Source organism: Leptinotarsa decemlineata, unplaced genomic scaffold, assembly GCF_025532065.1.
Source record: "Leptinotarsa decemlineata unplaced genomic scaffold, Ldec_3_MD MMD2_tig00026358_RagTag_RagTag, whole genome shotgun sequence".
NCBI classification, from domain to species: domain Eukaryota; kingdom Metazoa; phylum Arthropoda; class Insecta; order Coleoptera; family Chrysomelidae; genus Leptinotarsa; species Leptinotarsa decemlineata.
In genome coordinates this window covers 6,510,001-6,530,272 of record NW_027412703.1, presented here as the reverse complement: position 1 = coordinate 6,530,272, position 20,272 = coordinate 6,510,001, and the positions used below count along the sequence as shown (strand labels likewise).

The 20,272-nt window shown below is 31.6% G+C and overlaps 1 protein-coding gene and 1 long non-coding RNA gene across 2 annotated transcripts; one reads left to right on the top strand and one right to left on the bottom strand.

Annotated features, from left to right (window-relative positions):
• Nucleotides 1-261: 261 nt before the first annotated feature.
• On the bottom strand, nt 262-11,818 carry Rpt1 (26S proteasome regulatory subunit Rpt1). Its single transcript, XM_074184617.1, has 7 exons — nt 11,616-11,818; nt 11,412-11,562; nt 11,162-11,359; nt 3,567-3,794; nt 1,274-1,400; nt 998-1,218; nt 262-940 (listed from the first exon to the last, which is right to left on the bottom strand). The coding sequence occupies exons 1-7, from the start codon at nt 11,657-11,659 to the stop codon at nt 659-661; spliced, it is 1,251 nt and encodes a 416-aa protein (XP_074040718.1). The 5' UTR covers nt 11,660-11,818; the 3' UTR covers nt 262-658.
• Nucleotides 11,819-16,444: 4,626 nt separating this feature from the next.
• Nucleotides 16,445-17,481, top strand: LOC141486586 (uncharacterized). The gene is made up of 2 exons (XR_012467935.1): nt 16,445-16,878; nt 16,944-17,481. It is a non-coding gene; the product is annotated as an uncharacterized lncRNA (long non-coding RNA).
• The last annotated feature ends 2,791 nt before the right edge of the window (nt 17,482-20,272 follow it).

Genomic DNA, 20,272 nt, shown 5'->3' with positions numbered 1-20,272 from the left:
GTAACTGGAGCAAATAAAGATCTATGACTATAGTTTTCGTTACATTCCTAGGAACAAGTGGAAACTTGGAAAAATTGGAAAGATATATCATAGTCCAGATGAACGATTTCGAGTGGTGTATGTTGAAATAAAACATGGAATTTTCAGACGTCCGGTGACAAAGTTAGCCAGAATCAAGGTGAGCGAGAGTGAAGACGTTTCTTCACGGGGGGAATTAATGTAGATTTTTCAGCTATTCAACTTCAAATAAAAGTCAAAAGCTTATTTTGCACAGTTTTTAATGAAACCGCAATGTTAAAGACGATACAACAGATAATAAGAAAATAATGTAATTACTAGATACTATTTTGGATTTGTTTCTGTTTGTATTTCAATCGATAAATGAATAAATGATCACAAAAAAACAATCCGCCTTTTTCAGTCTTTTGAACATATAATGGACATCAAAGAAAGTTTAAGTTAGTTTTACATTTCAATATGTATTATCAGCTTGAAACTATAAATCAATATGTAACAAAGTTTTTAGTTGATTGGCATAGTGAGAAAATAAAATGAACAATTTGAATGTACAAATATTCTACAAAATCAATTATCAACTAAGGTAAATCTGATCATAAATACCATTTTGATAATCAAGAAAAACTTATTTCACAAATTTTCAATATGACTGTTTTTTCAAACCTTCAAAATGGCGTCTTTCTTCAAGTTCTTTATCAACAGCTTTCTCCATGGAATACAAGAAATCATTTAAATTGACTAAAGACTTTTCTGAAAACAACGCATGTGCTAGAAATGGTATTTTTCTTAATGATCGTCCACTAAGGCCACAACTCCTTTCAGATATCGCTAATAATTGCTTAGTTTCTTCTGTCTTTTCCTTACTTTCATCAACAGTCAGTGTCTCCACAGATTCCAAAACTTGTTCTTTTATAATTTGAGCCTGAAATGATATAATCTCAATACAATATAATACAATACAAAATATTATATGCTTTACCTTAATCAACTCATTAATGCAAGAATGATATACTTTATATATTGCCGTTACAGATGGATTTCCCAAATATTGTTTGATGTCAGCTCGATCTACAAAAGCTAAGTCAATAGTTTCAGTCATGTTGGACGTGGCCAGTATTAAAACATTGGAGTGTCTTTTTATTTGATCTATTTGAGTTAAAAGAGCATTTACTACTCTAATTGAATCTGATGGTTCACTTCCTGAAACGAAAAAAATCAATAGATTATTGGAATAAGTATTTATTGAAATCTTCACCAGATAAACACTGATTTCGAGCATGAGCCAATGATTCAACTTCATCTATTAGAACACATACAAGAGTATTTGTGTTTTCAACGGTCTCCTTTATTTTGGTGAACATCTTATTAACTAGTTTTCCACTCTGAAAAATAATAACATGCAGGGCATGTATCAAATGATTATTATAACAATTATTCAATGCGATTTCAAATAGTAACACACTTGATAATAATATAATTTTTTGTTTGTCAAAATAGTTGAAACCAGTAGAGCGTGGAGATGGAAATGTTATTTATAACCATTCTCTGAGAGTTGTTTAGCTTGGTAATAGAAGTGATTGACTAATTCATTCCAGAAATTAATTCAGATATAATGATGATTGAGTATTATGATTTGGACAAGGTAGAGGTTGTCTTCTGGATAAATTTAAAGGGATAACTGCTTTCTTCAAGACATTTTCGTTTGGAGTACTTTATAAATGTTTTCAGAGTAAGTTCAGATGAGACAGTTCACTAACATCTATTAAGGATATTTCCAAGAGTTGCTCCTAGTAAAAAGTAAGGAATCCAGATGATATCACTGAACATCATTCCGAATTTTTTATAGTGTGACACTTAAACTAAATAAAACTGAATTCACTTGTAACACCACAAATAATTGACAATCAATGTTTCTTGAACCTGTAACCGAAGATGAAATAAAGAATTTGGCACAGAAAATCAAAAACAAACATACTTGTGGTGATGACGAAATACCAGTTAGTTTGGTGAAATTATGTATTGATGATGTTGTTAGTATTATTCGACATATAATTAATAACTCTTTTAAACATAGAATCTGCTCCGAACAATTGAAAGTTACTTTGATAACACCGACCTATAAGAAAGGAGATTGTGAGTTATTTGAGAATTTTCTACTGATGAGCGTTTTACCATCTTTCTCAAAATTTTTTGAGATGGCAATGTTTGATAGAGTCATGAAATTTATGAAAAAGTGCAACCTTTTAAGTTCTTCTCAACATGGATATATAAAAAGTTCACTGAGAAAATTATTCAGTCATTTGAAAATAATGAAATAGTCCTAGGTATTTTCTTGGACCAATCAAAAGCCTATGATTGCTTAGATCATAAATATTTACTGGCAAAACTAGATAGATATGGAATTAGAGGAAATATCTGGAAGTGGTTTGAATCATATTTGTCAGAACGTCTGCAAAAAACTAAAATCATAAAACACGGAAAAATATTCAAATCAGAGGCACGAGAAAATAACGTGGGCATCCCACAGGGAAGTGTAACCGGTCCCATGCTTTTTATTATTTTCATCATCATTCATCATTCATATCATCAATAATGCTGATGATACAAATCTGTTAGTATCAAGTCACAACTATCCAAACTTAATTATAGAGTCGAGTAACCTGTTAGACAGAGCAAACCACTGGTTCTCAAAGAACAATTTGATTCTGAATGTCGAGAAAACAAATGTTATTTTATTTAGAACGGCACAACAAAGAATTGAAACATCAAGTACAATCAATCTGTCAAAAAATGAACTTGCAGTGCAGAACTCAACAAAATTACTTGGTATATATGTTAACGAACACTTGCATTGGTATAAGCCATATTACAAATCTGGGAAAAAAATTGAATCAAATATGTTACAGTATCAGAGTTATTGGCTCCTACCGCAATGAAAAATTATTAAAAATTATATATTTTGCGAATTTTGAATCTTTACTTAAATTTGGTATGATATTCTGAGGAAGCAGCAGTAATACCTCTGATATATTCCTTATCCAAAAAAGAATTATGGGAGTTATATTCAAACTGAACTTTCGTCAGTCATGCCGGGGAATCTTTAAGGCAAATAATATTGTGACAGTATATGCGATCTCTATCTATGAGAGTGTAGTATACCTATTAAAAAATAAAAGTAGAATTTTGAAAGCTAGACCAAATCATAATTATCCTAAGCGCAATATGAAAATATCTTTTCTAATTCATACATTGACATTGTCAGAGAGGCATCCATCCTATGTGTCTATAAGGTTTTTCAATAAATTACCACAGAGACTTAAAATGTTAGAGAGTCTGCAAAAATTCAAAACAGGTGTCAGAGCTTTTGATCAAGTGAGAACCTTATTCACTTCAGGAATATATAGATAAGTTATAAACCTGTTGTAGAAATTGTGTGACTTTTCATTTTATGTTTGATGTTTTCTTTATGAAATGTAGAGCATTCTCTGAAATATAATAATTTTATTATATTATATTATTATTGCTTAAAAAGTATTAAAAACACTCACCTCAGAAAACCATTTCGAAAATAAACTGTGACTATTAATTTCTATTAGAAGACCAGATGTGAATCTTTCACTCATTCTTATAGTTAGTTTTTGTGCCAGAGCCTTACACAGAGAAGTTTTACCAGTACCTGGTGGGCCGTGAAGTAGAATAACTCTGTTACAACTGATAACGTTGCAGTCTACACCTTTGTCAGAAAATTCCATCATTGTTTGTGCATATCTGAGCAACTGAAAAAAAATTAAAAAAGCGATTAACCGCGATTATTTGCATTATTGTATATCTCTAATATATCCCACCACAACACTGATGAAGAAGTCGAAAGGGTAGCTGAATATGCAACAGAATTACATTTTTTATAATAGAGATAAAAGCAATATTATCCATACTCAATTGGCTTTGCTGTGTTTACATACTCAAGCTAAAAGCCAAGTCGGTATATCTCTGAATATACACACAGTGACATCTTAACGAAAATATTTCATTTCAATACTTCTTCACATCATGGAAAAAAATTCAGAAATTACTTTTCAATATAACATGCTTTTTTTTTATTCGAAGAACCTTTGCTAGCTAAATCTTCTAACATAGCAATTATCAAACAAAAATATATAGAACTGAAGAACGTATATACAGAAGTAGTAGAACGGGCAAAAATGGGGTATAACAACCACAGAATTATAAATGCAGAAAATATTAATAAGGAAAGTTGAAAAATTATCAATGAAAATAGGAATATAATGAAAAATAATGATACTTTAGAACTAACAATCAATGGTAATACTACTACAGATAAAACAACAGTAAGTAACCTTCTCAATACATTTTTCATTGACATAAAAACAAATCAACCTAAGGCAAATGAATTGAAATTATCTCCTTTTTCATACAACAGCTTATTCTTATATCCAACATCACATATAGAGATCCAAGAAATAATTAATAAAACCACAAAAAATACAGCCTCAGGAATAGATGATATACACAGTAAATCTCTTAAAAGTGTCAATGACATAATTTGTCAACCTCTATCATTTATTGTAAATAAATCTTTATGTGACGGCATATCTCCAGAATCAGTGAAAACATCAAAGTCTATACCCATATATAAAAACAAGGGCTCCAAAAATGACATAACCAACTATAGAAATATCTGTTTGCAACCGCAAATTGCCAAAGTTATTGACCATGCCTATTATTTGTGAATTTGTTGAACACTATAAACTTATACCAGAATGTCAACATGGTTTTAGACAGCAAAAATCAACATCATCTGCCATACCCGAAATGTGTGACAACATATACAAAAACCTCAATGATAAGAAATTTCCAATTGGTTTATTCTTTGATCTATCCCAGGCATTCGATACAGTTGACCACAGTTTATTACTTGAGAAACTGTATAGAATGGGAATAAGAGGAGTAGCCAATGAATGGGTAGCATCATATTTATGTCAAAGATCGTAAATAGTGGTAATAGATGAAATAAAATCACAACCAGCTTCTGTCTCATTAGGAGTTCCACAAGGCTCAACATTGGCTCCGCTTCTCTTTATAATATTTATGAGTGATATTGAAAATTCATGTATATCTCCACAAAAAACAATAATATATGCTGATGATACCTATTAAATAGTAGCAGAAAATGAACTTCTCCTCTCTGTTCAAGCTGCAAATAAAACTGCTGATGAATTTTCACAATGGTGCACAAATAACGGTCTACTTATTAATGTAAATAAAACTGTTTTCATGAATTATCAACAAAAAAAATCATACTAATGATCATTGTTCACTAATAAAAATACATCACAGATCTATAGAGCAGGTGAATCAATATAAGTATCTAGGATCAGTAATTGATCAGAACCTTTGGTGTAGTAATGAATATTTGTTTTTCCCAACACCAAATCGTTATTTTCAACACCTCGACACGTGTTTCGATCACCAAGTGATCATCTTCAAAGAGGAAGATTAAACTGTTAAACTGTTTGAAGATGATCACTTGGTGATTGAAACACGTATTGAGGTGTTAAAAATAACGATTTGGTGTTGGGAAAAAACTCCAGTAATATTCAGAAGTTAACTTGGCGACAACACACAGATTATCTAATAACAGAACTGAGTAGAGTCTGCTTCATAATAAGTATGGAACAGTATCACTAGAAGTACTCGAATTGGCCTATTTCGGATTAGTACAATCTAATATCTCAAATGGGTTAATATTCTGGGAAAACTCAGGATACCTAACAAAAGTGTTTGTTATCAAAAAAAAAAAATTAGATTCATCGCTGGCATACATTGCAATCATGCAAGACAGTTTTCAAAGATCTAGCTATTTTAACACTACCGTCTTTATATATTTTGTTCATAATTATGAATATCAAAAGAAATGAATCACACCATACAAAAAACCGTATGATATACTCGCAGAGGAAATGAACTGAGACTACCATATTCACGATTAGCCCTCGGGCAAGACTCGGCAAGCTATCAAGGAGTCACATGTTATAAAAAAGCAACTAGGTTACTAGGAAATATTGAAAATTACAATACATTCAAAAAATCTTTAATAGAACTTCTCCTAGATAATGCCTTTTACAATGTCGAAGAATTTTTAGATTTTAATGTATAAGCTGCTTTTTCTTCAGTTTGTGTGACTAGTCTGATAAATATTGTACCAGTAATGTATATGTTATATGTGTATGATATTTCAATGATGAACAAATTCTATTCTATTCTACCTACTCCTAATTTCTGAAGAATTTTCAGTTTGATCCTAGTTATTTTTTATAAAGTAATGATTGATAATTTCATTGTGAAATTTTTTGTAGCGAATAATACATTCATTTAGAGAAACTGTCTACACAAGAATGCCAATTTCTAAATGGAAGATTTCATAAATAGTGGTGTTCTAGGTGTGTTATGTTGAACCTCTTGAAGTAACGGGCAACTTTAATTTGCCATATACCTCTGACATTTATCACTGGGTGAAATCAAATGAACTGTCAATTAAACACTTTCCTTGAAAGAAATTGTATAAAAGGGACAATTCCCCTCCTTCTTTCAATGCTTCACACTGGCTGTTTGATTGTGATGCTTGGGTGTCTAATCAGACGGATGGTACTTTTTCGAATAGAATTGGTGAATCCATGTTTACTATTAATGATTTCGGATATTCTACCTCTTACCCTGAGAATATCAGTTTCATTGAAGTAAGAACAGAGTGTTTTCAATTTGTTGCTATTTACGTGTCGGTTGTTTGATAAGTCACTAATTTTCTCTGTAAATCGAAGTATTTGAACATTCTTCCACCAAATTTTATTGGATTCTTAAATTTCTACCGCTGTCAGTTCTCCCACTAGTCCAACACAATTTTTGTTTGCACCTCTTGATTAAACGTAGAACCCATGCTGTGAACCTTACAAGTGATATATAAGTAATTCAACTTTAGGTAATGAAGAATTTAGAGTGATTTGTATTGTCAAGTCACTCCTAAAATTCTTTTTTGATTACCATAGTTTTATATGATAAATAATTATTTTAATTCAACAAAAAATAAATAATAATTGCACAAATGTTCTGCTTCCAATAATTTTTCTCCCCACTTTTTTGCGTGATCACAGCGTTTCTTCCACTCTTCAGCACTGAATTCGTCAAAAAAAGTTGCACATAGGTAAATGTTTGGACATCCCTGACATGAAGACAAATTTTTCTTGTCCCAAGTATTGCTTTAGTGATGCCCATACCAATTCGATGGGATTCAAATCTGGGTGGTAGGGAGGTAATGATAAGACACTATGGCCATACTTATGATGCACTGTTTGGAACCTTTGGTGTAGTAATGAATATTACTGGAGTTTTTTCCCAACACCAAATCGTTATTTTCAACACCTCGACACGTGTTTCGATCACCAAGTGATCATCTTCAAAGAGGAAGACTAAAACTAAGAACTAGTGCGAGCTAATCTTATTTATGCTATAAAGGTAACTCATACAGGTAAACCATCCAGTATTTTGTATGTTCATACAACATACAAAAAACGTGGTTCTGCAAGAAGGTGAGATTTCGGTTTCTTTTGATGTTAGTTCCTTATTTCCTAGCGTCCCAATTCCACAGACCTTGCAATACCTCAGGGAATTACTAGAGAAAAATAATTTCAATAATTACAAAATCGATTAATTCGTTTCTCTTACTATTTTGTGTATGAAACAAAATCGGTTCCAGGTAGAAGGTTGCTTTTATGAACAACAGGAACGGCCATGGGAAACCCCTTGTCCCCCTACATGGCAGACCTGTTCATGAGCAGATTCGAAATGGAAACCAAAGAAAAGTCGAAGTATTTTTCTAGGATTTGGCTAAGGTATGTGGCTGATATTTTCGCGATATTCGATACACGATATTCGAATATTGACGACTTTGTTTCCATTTTAAATAATAGATGTCCATCAATAAAATTCACATATGAGTTAGAAAATAAGGGACAACTACCATTTCTTGACGTTTTGGTAATGAGGAGCCAATATGGAGGGTTAGAATACGATATATTTAAAAAAGAAACAAGCATGTACAGGTATATTCCTGACAGTTCACATCACTGTGGACAGCACAAACGTGCTGAGTTGAATTTTTTAGTGCATCATCTTTTGACTTTCCCTCTAACACATGATAGGTTCACAAAAGAAAGACGTACAATTTAGGAAATAGCAGCCACTAACGGTTTCTCGAGGGGTATTGTAGATGACATAATAAGGAAAAAGAAGTTTAGGTTAAGAATGAACGAAATCTCGACTTTCAGAAAGGACAAAAACCAAGATAAATACATCTCAGTTCCATACCACCAATATACGAGGAACTTTGGAAAGATTTTCAAGGAATTAAGTATGAAGGTGGTTTTCAAAACAAGTCATACACTACAGAGCCTTTTGGGAAATCCAAAAGACAAAGTCGAGAATTCGGAAAAGTCTGGAATTTACGAAATTGAATGTAAGGACTGCGATGCAAAATATTATGGACAGACAAAAAGATCTATTAAAGTAAGATATAAGGAACACATAGTACACTTAAAATATGGAAGACCTGAAAAATCAGCAGTCGCCCATCATATTTTGCAAAAAAACCATTCCATAGACTTCAGTTCATTAAGATTAGTTAGACAAGTTAACAACAACAGGCAACTAGATGCCCATGAGAGTGTAGAAATAAGTAAACACAATAATATTATGAATAACGATGACGGACCTATATCAAAGAGCATACTATAAAGCTTGTTAAAATAAAATAAAATAATGTTGTTGGGTTTACTGATTACTACCTAAGGACAAATTGCAAAAATAAATTTGGATAGGCAATATTGTGAAATTAATTTTTATATAGCTGAAAATTGTTTTATATAAACATATATTGTAAAATAATAGATAAAGCAAAATTGTAAAATTAATTTAGGTTGGTATACCTGTATGGTTGGTACGCCTGGATGGTTTACCTGTATTAGTTACCTTTATAACATAAATAGGATTAGCTCGCACTAGTTCTTAGTTTTAATATTCCTCTTTGAAGATGATCACTTGGTGATCGAAACACGTGTCGAGGTGTTAAAAATAACGATTTGGTGTTGGGAAAAAACTCCCGTAATATTCACTATGGCCATGTCGAATTAAAATTTCATGTATCTCGAACGTTTGAAATTTTGGTTTATGGAGTTTATTAAAGTTGTACAAATCAGGTTTTAACATATTTGTGTCAAAATAAATATTTTCAGTCCTTAACCATTCTATCACTTCTTGTTTCCTACTGTTAGAAGTCGGTGCTTTATCTTTCTGAACGTTCATAAGGGGCATTGTTAATAACCACGACTGAATTTGGAGGTAGGTTAAGAAATAATTTTTCCACCAACCAATTTTTATAATTGGTAAAATTCTATTCGTGATGGTAGTCTCCGGTATTTAAATTTGATTTAAAAATCAGTTAAGCATTGGGAATGAAACCCTTCTCGCTGCCAGCATGAACAATAATTAAGCGTTGTCCTTTTGAAACGAGCCTAGCTGGTCCTTCATTGGAATTGTCGTTCCAACAAGTAGCAACGGTATGTGAAGCATCAATGTATGTTTCATCCATATATACAATCGTTTTGTTTAATTGTCTGTATGATTTTATGACACATAAAAAAGCTATTCTCAATTGACGAATATCATGGCTCTCCATTAATATTTTTCAATTTGTTTTCGTTTTTTTCTCCAGGGGAATCCCATCGATTTTACTACTTTACGAAGAGAAACTTCTCTTTCTCTACATCCAATTTCTTTAAATTTTCCTAAAATATTCGGCATTGTAGGCACAATTTTGTCAGTGGTATAACTATTTATAATAATTCTACTAAGAAACTTTTATCTGCGCTGTCTAAATCGGTTTTAGGCTTTTTCCTATTTTTCGTTTTAGATGGTGATTTAAAAAAACTTGCACCTCATTCTATGTCCCTTTGTTGTGTAGCAATTCTTCGAATACTTCTTTCTGAATCACCTGTTACAGCAATCACTCGTTCGTACAACTTATCTAATGGAATGTCAAGTACCCCCGACGTTTTTTCTTTCTCAATATATTTAAATATATTAGAAACAACTTCACGAGTTTGACTATTTGAAATATGTTTATGCAATTTACTTTTAAACTCCATCACTAACTGAATTTGGATATTTACAGCTTGAATAATTTAACAGAATAATAACAGATTTCTACACACCTACTGCACATCTTGAGGGAGGGGCTTCTCACCGGCCGTGACTCAGTCCGGCAACTGTATTAATGAATATTCAAATTTTTGCATTGTGGTTGTAATGAGTAATATTTTTTCATAAGTTCAAGTTCAATGCAAATCAGGAAAGATTTTGTTTTGCATGAAGCTTTTTCAATTCTGAACTTTGAAATAGTTTGTTCATTGCAAAAGTCAACATTTGGTTGATTTTCCTTTACAAATTATCAATTAATAATTAGGGGTAGTAGTGGAGATTCCAATGAATAAAAGGTTTTAAATATTTCTAAATAATTCTGACTAATTCAAATTGAATTCAATATTTCCACAATTCATACATTGGCATTTAAAAAATATAGGTACATTAATCTGATATAATGATACCTAATTTCCAATATTGGTCTTGGAATAATTAAATTTTTCTAATCTATGAAAAGATAAATCTTCCCAATATATTGAAAAGGTGTGATATACTCTTCTTTAGATTGTAAATCCACAATTTCAGAACTGATACAACTTTGTTTCATTTTGTAACTATTCAACTTTTACATTGAGTGAGCTTAGTCTATCAACCAAATTAATTTGTAAAACGAGGTGTTGTGTTGAACCAATGAAGATGATGAGGATTTGTATGAATTCAAATGATTTTGAGAGACAAGAGAAACTAAATCTTAAAAAAAATGAAATGTAATTGAAAAGAATCAGAAATGATCATTCTCTGATTTCTAGATTTAGGTGAACTTTAAAAGATACACAAACTTCTTCTAATTCACTAATTCTTCATCTATTATACTTTATCAGATGTAAATATCTATTGTAGTTCAAAAATAGTTCTGATCAATATAACTTACATTTTGCTTGATGTTGTGGTCATAATATAAATTTTCCCAGAGATTTACTAGACAGGCAGACGGCAGAGACAACTGAGTACTGATTATAATTTCTCCTTCATCTCCATCACTCTCACATTGCATAATAGGCCCATAATCATCTAAGTTGTATACAAACCAGTTCACTTCAACACTACCAAAATCAACAAAGGAATTATTCTAAAATGAAACATTGAACATATTTTGATTATTCATATTCCTGTACTCTTACATATGTGGGAATATCACCAACAATTATTGTTTTAACATCTTTGTGTAGAACAGAATTTTCAAAATTGTTAATAACACTATTGGGGCGAACTATGATCTTTTGCAAATATCTATGAACAACGGCGATGATGGCTTTTTTTGAAATATTGTTGCTAAAAAGATTAGAATTTTTAAGGAAATAATTTCTCACTACACCAATACTTACCTATATTCTCTCAATATAATTTCAACGTCCACAAAAACAGACATTTTCTTCAATCAAGTTTGAAGACTATAGATCTATAATGAGAATGAAATTCACTTGTATTTATATATTATTTCAATTATGGTTTGAAGTTGAACTAGAGTATTTTTCAAACCTAACGTTTGGTACATATTATCTATTTTCTTAATTTAAAATTGACAAATGACATACAGTGATGTTTATGGGTTGAAATTTATTGTACTAAAAATAAATTTTTTTTCGTATCAGATCCATAAGGTGATAGATTAAATTTTTTTTTGGGTTGAAGCTTTTACGACGAATAAAAACTGATCTTGAGAGGCGAGTAATTCAAATTATCTATTTTGAATGAAAAGTTCAAATTTTCAAAATTTACTTGGAACATTTGTTGAAAATAAAACTTGGAAAACAAAAATATATTATTCAACAGAAAACATACATTCTTATACAAACAAAAAATAATTACTTGAACAAGAGTTAAGTTCATTGAATATGAGGAATAAAATTTTCATTCAGAACCTCACTATTTTTTTATTTTAGAGTGATTGCACTTCAGCAAATTATTATGTTCAAAATTGTAACATGAATTCGAACAATTCTGTTTCAGTAATTCTTCAGTTTATTATGAAGATGATAGTGTTTTTATTGCAAGTTTATTTCTCGTATCGACTTTTATCAAATTTGAATGGGAGAAAATTCTTTCAGCAGCTGCTGAGGAGTGCGGCAAAGCTAATACCCGTTTTACCTCTTGAGCAAGATCACTGAACATTGATTCATCGAAGGAAGTTTTTTTGCCATTAATGTACTCCATCCACATCTAATTTGAGTAATATCCCTTTCTGACCTCACTAGCTGAACGCCATTCTGTGTTCAATTCTCCCAAATCAACATTTAAGCCATTAAAAAGAAATTTTTTGCCTTTGCTATGGATATTGTGTTGCCTAAGGTGACTTAAGGTGTTTTCTGGCGCTCATGTATTCAAAACGTATTCGTCTGTGATTCGTCAGTTATTCAACTATGATTTGAAACGTAGCGTGAGGTTGGTTTTGAAACGGAATTTGACATTACGATACGTCAGTTGTCAGTTTCTGCTTTATTTGGATCATTATAGTTTATAAAGTGCTGAAAATTTTCATCAGATATCAGATACTGATGACTCGTCGAATCTGTCGACATTCAGCCTGGTTACTGCCGTAGGGGACCGCCTGTCTTCTCAATACGTCTTTTACTCCGATATTCATTCGACTTAACTTTATTTTCGAATACTGACAACTCTCTTTTATACAACAAAATCCACGTGCCATATTTGAGTGCGATAGTTACGACATAACCGTCCTCTATCGCGATCGGAGAGGAAGTCCACTTATGAATTTAAAACAGATGTTGAGTATTTTAGTTTTCGTAACTGTTTTTGACTTTCAGTGTAGCCAACAAATATTTCAATTTCCCAAATGTACCAACGACGTCATATAATAGATGAAGCTCGTCTTTCTTATTTCACGGGAATATATTGTTCTATATTAACAAAATACATCTGACTCAGAAAAAGTTGTCATATCTGCATTTTTCTATGACTATTAGTAGAACAACCATTACTGTGGTTTGTGTATTTGGTACCCAACCGGTGTTGGTGTGATAATCAGAATTATTTTCACAAAAGAAATGCCAAGAATAATTTCAAAGAAGTTCTTAAATTCATTGATGAGTCCACCGATTGATTCTATCAAGGTCATTCATTAAAACTGAATAAAAAAATGAATCGAATATTAAATTTGTTCATTATCTACATTTAGATATTCATATTTCTACTAGTAGCTTAGAAAATTTGAATAAAAATTGTGAAAGTGATTCAATATTATCCACAGTCAGAAATTAATGTAATTTGGGTTGGCCACAAAACCTCAAACAATTAGAACTTTAATCAAGAAAACTTCAGCCTTTTTCAAAATTAGAAATGACCTAGTTGTGAAAAATGTTTTGGTCTTTTACAGTGACAAAATCATAGTTCCTAAAACTCTTAGAAATGTGAAATGTTTGCAAAATTACATAACATAGCACATCTTGGGACAGAAAAATGCAAGGCACGTGCCCGGAAAGTATGCCCTTAGTCCACTTTCAGCAGACATATTTATTAACAACTTGGAGACCACTATAGTAAACTCCGACCTGGGTAAAAAACATATTCATTTTTGGTACAGATATGTAGGCAAGAATATCTTCTTGCCTGTTTCAGAGGTACTACACGACAGCTGAACCAATTTATGACATTCATGAAGAATCCCAATAGCAACATTCAGTTCACACTCGAAACAGCGACAGAGAAACAGATAAATTTGTTATACCTGGCCATTACACACAATCAGAATAAATTCGAGTTCAATGTATTTCAGAAAACCTAGCTATACAGACACCACCATCCCAAGCGATTCTTTCCATCCAGACAGTCATAAATTAGCAGCCTACAATTCAATGTTGCACAGAGCATTCTCACTGCCTTTGTCTGCAGACAATCTAGCTAGGAAAATTGATACAATTACACAGATAGGTCATAATAATGGTTTCAACGCAGATACTATCCAGAAGTTAGTCAGGAAACAAAGCCGGAAATTCACTTACAGATTAATATATCCTCAGGTCAAACAACCAGAAATTAAGAAATGGGTACCTAACGCTAACATATTTTGGAAAAGGAACAGAAATAATCGCAGGTTTCTTCAGAAAAAAACAATGTGGAAGTAGCATTCAGACCACATGCCAGGTTATCTCATTTTCTTTTCAACGCCAAAGATAAGGTCAACAAGTTGGAAAAATCTGGAGTTTATAAGCTAAAGTGTCCGGAGTATAATAGTGTTTATGTGGGACAATACGGACGAAATTTCCAAAAACGGTATGCTGAACATGAAATGTCCTTCAGACTAGGAAAAAAGATTCGACGTTTTCAAACCATTCTTTGGCATACAACCACAAGTTTCCGAATCTAAACGATACGAAAATTCTGCACTATGCAAGGAAGGGTTGCAAACTCAATTATTTAGAATCCTTGGAAGTTCACAAGCATGAACATTGCGGGTGCAACCTGTTAAATTATCAAATCGATTTAATTTACTCTCTGGTTTTTAAATTGGCACATCCCCATTGTGAACTGTATGGTATATATTGGCGAATGTAATGAATCATTGTTAGTTTATTGTATAAGTTTGAGAATGTCCATATAGGACGAAACTGCAGTAACATTAGTTATAAATAAAAGTGATGAAAAACAGAAATTTTCATTTCTCTTTTCATTTTATTGGCCTGGTCTTGGCACCGATATTAATAAGTTAATTGCAAAATGTAAAGTTTGTCAAACATTTTGTAGAAAACCAACAAAAGAGAAGCTAGTTCAGCATGATAGACCTAATATTCCCTATTAAAAGGTAGCTGCTGATATTTTAACTTACGGTGGTTGTGATTATTTGGTAGTAGTTAATTATTTCAGCCTTTGGATTGACTTGGTTAATATTCATTTTGAAACCGCTGAAGAGGTTATCAATAAACTCAAAACTATATTTTCAGAACATGGAATCCCTATAATATTTGTTTCAGACAATATGCCCTTAAATAGTGTAGAGTTTAAAAAGTTTGCACGAAATTGGGATTTTGACATAGTTACCTCAAGTCCAAAATATCCTAAGTCTAATGGCTTGGCTGGGCGTTCAGTTGGTATTTGCAAGAATCTTTTATGTAAATGTAGTGAAACAGATAGTGATGTTGATAAAGCATTATTAGAATATAGAACTACCCACTCCATTTGTTGGAATAAATTTATCACCGTCAGAACCGCTGAATCAAAGACTTTTGCGAACAACCTTACCAGTATCAAACAACGTTTTATTGAAAAAAAAACAGATATTGATTTTGAAAAACTGAGTTCGGATAGAAATAAAGTTTAAACTCATTATGATTGACAAGCTGTGACAAGACCTAGTTTCAAAAAAGGGGATAGTGTTATATTAAGGAAAGAAAAACATTGGGTTCCAGGGGAAATAATAGGCAGTTCTGAATATCCTCGTTCGTATTTGGTAAAGGACAATTTTGGAAAAGTTTATCGGAGAAACTCTTCGTTCATTAAACCTCCTCCTAATCCCTACATGCAAGAACATTCTCAATTTGATGAGTTTATTGAGACCAATTAACACATTGAGCCAGAACCTGATGTTTTACCCCCTTCGACAAATACAAGTATACTCGTGAGTAATATTCCTGGGCCTTCCCACGACACCAACATTAACACTAACATTGTTAAAACTAGAACAGGCCGTGTGGTTAGAAAACCCATTAGATATAGAGAATAGAAAAAGAGGGAGATGTCACGATGGTGTAACTTAGGATTAAGTTTAGTTCTATTTATATATGTCCCTGTTCCATGGACAAGGGCCAATGATCAGTGTGGTTGACACTGTTGCAGTGCTGCCAGATCTACCGATTTTTCGGTAGATCTACCGATTTTCAATTGAATCTACCGATCTACCGATTTACAACCTATTTCTACCGAAAAATTCGAAAAATGCTAGTATTATTAAAAATTATAATAATTTACTCCAAATATAAAATTTAGGTACCTATGTAGTTATCTGTAGCCAGTGGTAGTTACAACATAATTAAATATTATATATTATGCCCCTATGATGAATTTAATAAAACTTATACGGCAATGCTGATCTAACTATTATAATAGTCGAACGATGTATGATAACGGGGATTCCCAGACGAAATGTGGAGGGATTCCCACGAAACGAAATGTGGTTCATTGATATTAGATTTGTGTCAATTGTGTCGTTCAGTGCCTCAGGTTTCAGTGAATTGTGTTATTATAATTTATTAGTTTTGCATAGTTAGCTCGCGTAAAATTAAATAGAGAATATGAGTGATTCTGATAGTTCTTCTGATAAAGGTGATGAAAATCCCAATGTTAGCAATAAATTAATAAAAAAAAGAAAATACTCACAAACTTATAAAGAACAGTGGGAAAATATGCCCGAATTTAGGGGATGGTTATGTAAAAGTAAAAAAGGCGATAGTTTTGCCAAATGTTCAGCTTGTGAAAAAGATATTAACATTATCAGTGGAAAGGATGCTCTTACTAAACACAGCATTAGTAAAGTTCACGAAACCAAAGTGAAAAGCATCCAAAAACAAAAAACATTAACGTCATTTGTTACTGCAGGATCAAGTAATCAAAAATTGGAAGACAATATTGAACAAGGTAAACACACAAATTGATTTTTTATGACAATCAAAAAAATTGTTAATGTTTTTTTTTATTTTTAGGAGAGATCAGATTAAGTGCGTTTATAGCTGAACATAATCTGCCATTCGCGGCTATAAATCATTTGGTAAAAGTTGTGGCTGCAGCTTGTCCAGATTCAAAAATCGCTCAAGGTATGGCGTGTAGTCGAAGTAAATGCACTGCCAGTAGTGAAACACGTTTTAGGGCAGCACGGATTAAATGAATTATGTCTCCATCTACAAAATAATAAATTTTCATTAATCGTTGATGAGTCGACAGATCGAAGTAACATTAAACATCTATGTCTTGTGGCACGAAGTTTTCGGAATAACACTATTAAGGATGATTTTTAAGGACTAATTAAACTCATAGGAGCAGATGCTAATACTTTATATAAGCATATAATTGACTTTTTTAATGCCCATAAAATACCATTTGAGAATAACTTAAAAGGTTTTGCATCAGATGGTGCAAATGTCATGATGGGAGAACATCATTCTTTAATGACTTTATTAAAAAATGATGTTCCTTCATTGTTTGTACTTAAATGCATATGCCATTCATTTCATTTGTGTGCATCATATGCTTGCAAAAAGCTGCCACGATTTGTTGAAGATATGATTCGAGATGTTTTTAATTATTTTAGTTCTAGTCCGAAAAGAGTGTCGGAACTAGCAGAGTTTCAGGAATTTTGTAATGTTAAGGTACAAAAAATGTTGCATCCATCCCAGACACGTTGGCTTTCTGTTCATACGGCAGTTGTCAGAATTTTGGAACAGTATGGTGCCTTAACACTTTTTTTTACAGATGCTGTTAGTAAAAAGGATTTACTTGCCTCAGAAAATATTTTTAAAAAACTAAATGATCCTACAACCGAATTGTTTTTAAACTTTTTAGACTTCATATTGCCATTTTTCAACAACCTCAACAAAGAAATGCAATCGGAATCCCCAAAGATTCATGTTTTATTTAAAAATGTGTGTAATGTTTTGAGAAGCCTCTTTGATTGTTTTATTAAAAGACATTATTTATTATCAACTAGCATTAAAGATGTTCAATTCAAAAATCCCAACAATTACTTGCCACTTGAAGAAATGTATTATGGAGGAAATACTATGAAAATTATTACAGAACTGAATATTTCATCCGAACAGTTGCATTTTTTCAGATTAAGATGTTTGGATTTCTTTGTTGAAAGTTGTAGTCAAGTATTACAACGGTTTTCTCTGACAAACTCGATACTAGAAAAATTTAATTTTGTGGATCCCAGCGTAGTAAAATCAGGATCAGTTCAGTCCATTGTCGACATTGCCCTTTTAGTTCCTCATTTAACAAATACCAGTAACTTACAACCTCTAGATAATGAATGGCGTCTTTTACGTAATACTGAGGAAATACAATCATATTCTAATGATGTAGTAGAATTTTGGCAAGATATTAAAAAAATAAAAATGGGAGATAGTACACCGGCATTTAGGATATTATGTGACTTCGTGGAGAATATCCTTTGTCTTCCTTGTTCATCTGCGAACGTAGAGAGAATGTTTTCTCAAATAAACTTAGTAAAAACAAACCAAAGAAACTCTGTGGAAACCGACACAACCGCAGGACTTTTATACACCAAAGCATATATAGGAGATAAATGTTGTTTTGATTTTCCAATTGACAAAAAGCTAGTTTTAAGTATGAATAGTAAAAATTTGTACAAAAATTAACTTTTACGAAAACATTTTTTTTGTTTTGTGTTAGTATTTTTTATTGTATTATATTTCATTTTCTATTTTTATTTTTAGAAAACACTCATATTTATGTTAATTTTTTTATATCCATACCTATTTATTTATTTTTTATTACATCATTTTAATAAATGACTTTGTTGCATGAAGATTTATTTTGTGTTGGAAAATGTTGATTTTTGTACCCATATTTATTTATTTTTATTACATTTGTTTGAATAAATGACTTTCTAATTAATCTATTGATTTTTATTTCAAAGTAGAACTATTAAATAGAAATTTACTGAAAAAATTGTGAAATAAGATCAATCTACCGAATTTTTTCGAAATCTACCGAAAATTAGCGGGTCATTCTACCGATATTTGTGTCGACGATCTGGTAGCACTGCACTGTTGACAGCAACAGTGATTGGTCGTTAATAAAAATGGACTTTGTAGATGTACATGTTTGATTATTAGTAATAAACAATAACTGTAACAGATACTGAAATATTTTATGCAAGACAAATGTACTTTGTTTAATTAGTAACAAACAATAACAGTACCAGAAAAAAGATGAGCTAGTCATGCTAGACTACAGTTATTCAACCAGAGAAAAAATAAGTATATTTCACCCTTCATGAATAAATCAGTAGATCAACAAGATTATCTCTTTTTCAAAGTCCAAAATCTTTTATTATTTTACCAGGCGTGATCCAAAATGAATCTTCTTTATTCAAATAAAAAAAAACTGGTGAAATAATTCATTCTTCAATAATCCAGAAAAAAATATAATAGTCATAATTGAAAATTAATATTTATTTGCCTGACATTGCTATTAAAAAATAATTGAAATAATTCTACTTTAATATTGTCAAAAACATGCTCTCTTGTCATATGTTTATTCTTGAATCTTTGATAAATTTTTGTATGTATTTTGAACATTCCAATTTTAGATTATGCACACTCGTAATGTCAATTTTTATTTTAATGGGTGACAATGTATACGTTGAGCTTAACCCTTCTTGACTTTTGAAACTTATAGATTTTATCACATAAAAGTTGCATATTGTTGCAACTTTCAATGATTATTCAGTTTATTCACGAATTGTTTTATGTTTAGATGAATTTTATTGTATTTCTGTGAATATAAACATTATTATTATTAAAATCATAGCAGCTGTTTTATATTGCATGTGAAACAACGATAAAAATAAAAACAACAATAAAAATTAAATTGGTGCTCCGGGGCGACTTCACTGATTCCAGTGGCGCATTTGCTTTTTCAGCTGCAGGAAAACCCGGAAAAACCTGCAGCACCACATCATCTGAAGATCTTGATCTGCCAATATCCTCTCTCTCATAAAACAAAATGTAAGGTGTCTCCAGAGGCTCCAATAGATTCAATACATCGCCAGAACACGAGTCGTGACACGCCTATTGCATGTTATATATAACATGATATAGAAATTATATACAATTTCTATATTGTCAAATATAGAAATCATGAAATGATTCAGATTCATTTGAGTAAATATATGAATTGAAAGATATTCCAACCTCACTTCAATATTTTAACACAAGAACACTCAGTATTCAGAATTCCATCTTTTGATATTTCAAGTTCATAGACATCGAAATTGATCCGATCACAG

Coding starts and splice junctions, on each gene's coding strand:
- Rpt1 (XM_074184617.1), bottom strand. CDS start 11,659: ATGTCTGTTTTTGTGGACGTTGAAATTATATTGAGAGAATATAG. Junction 1,219..1,273: donor TCGAAATCAGTGTTTATCTG/GTGAAGATTTCA, acceptor TTTTCGTTTCAG/GAAGTGAACCATCAGATTCA. Junction 941..997: donor GCATTAATGAGTTGATTAAG/GTAAAGCATATA, acceptor ATATCATTTCAG/GCTCAAATTATAAAAGAACA.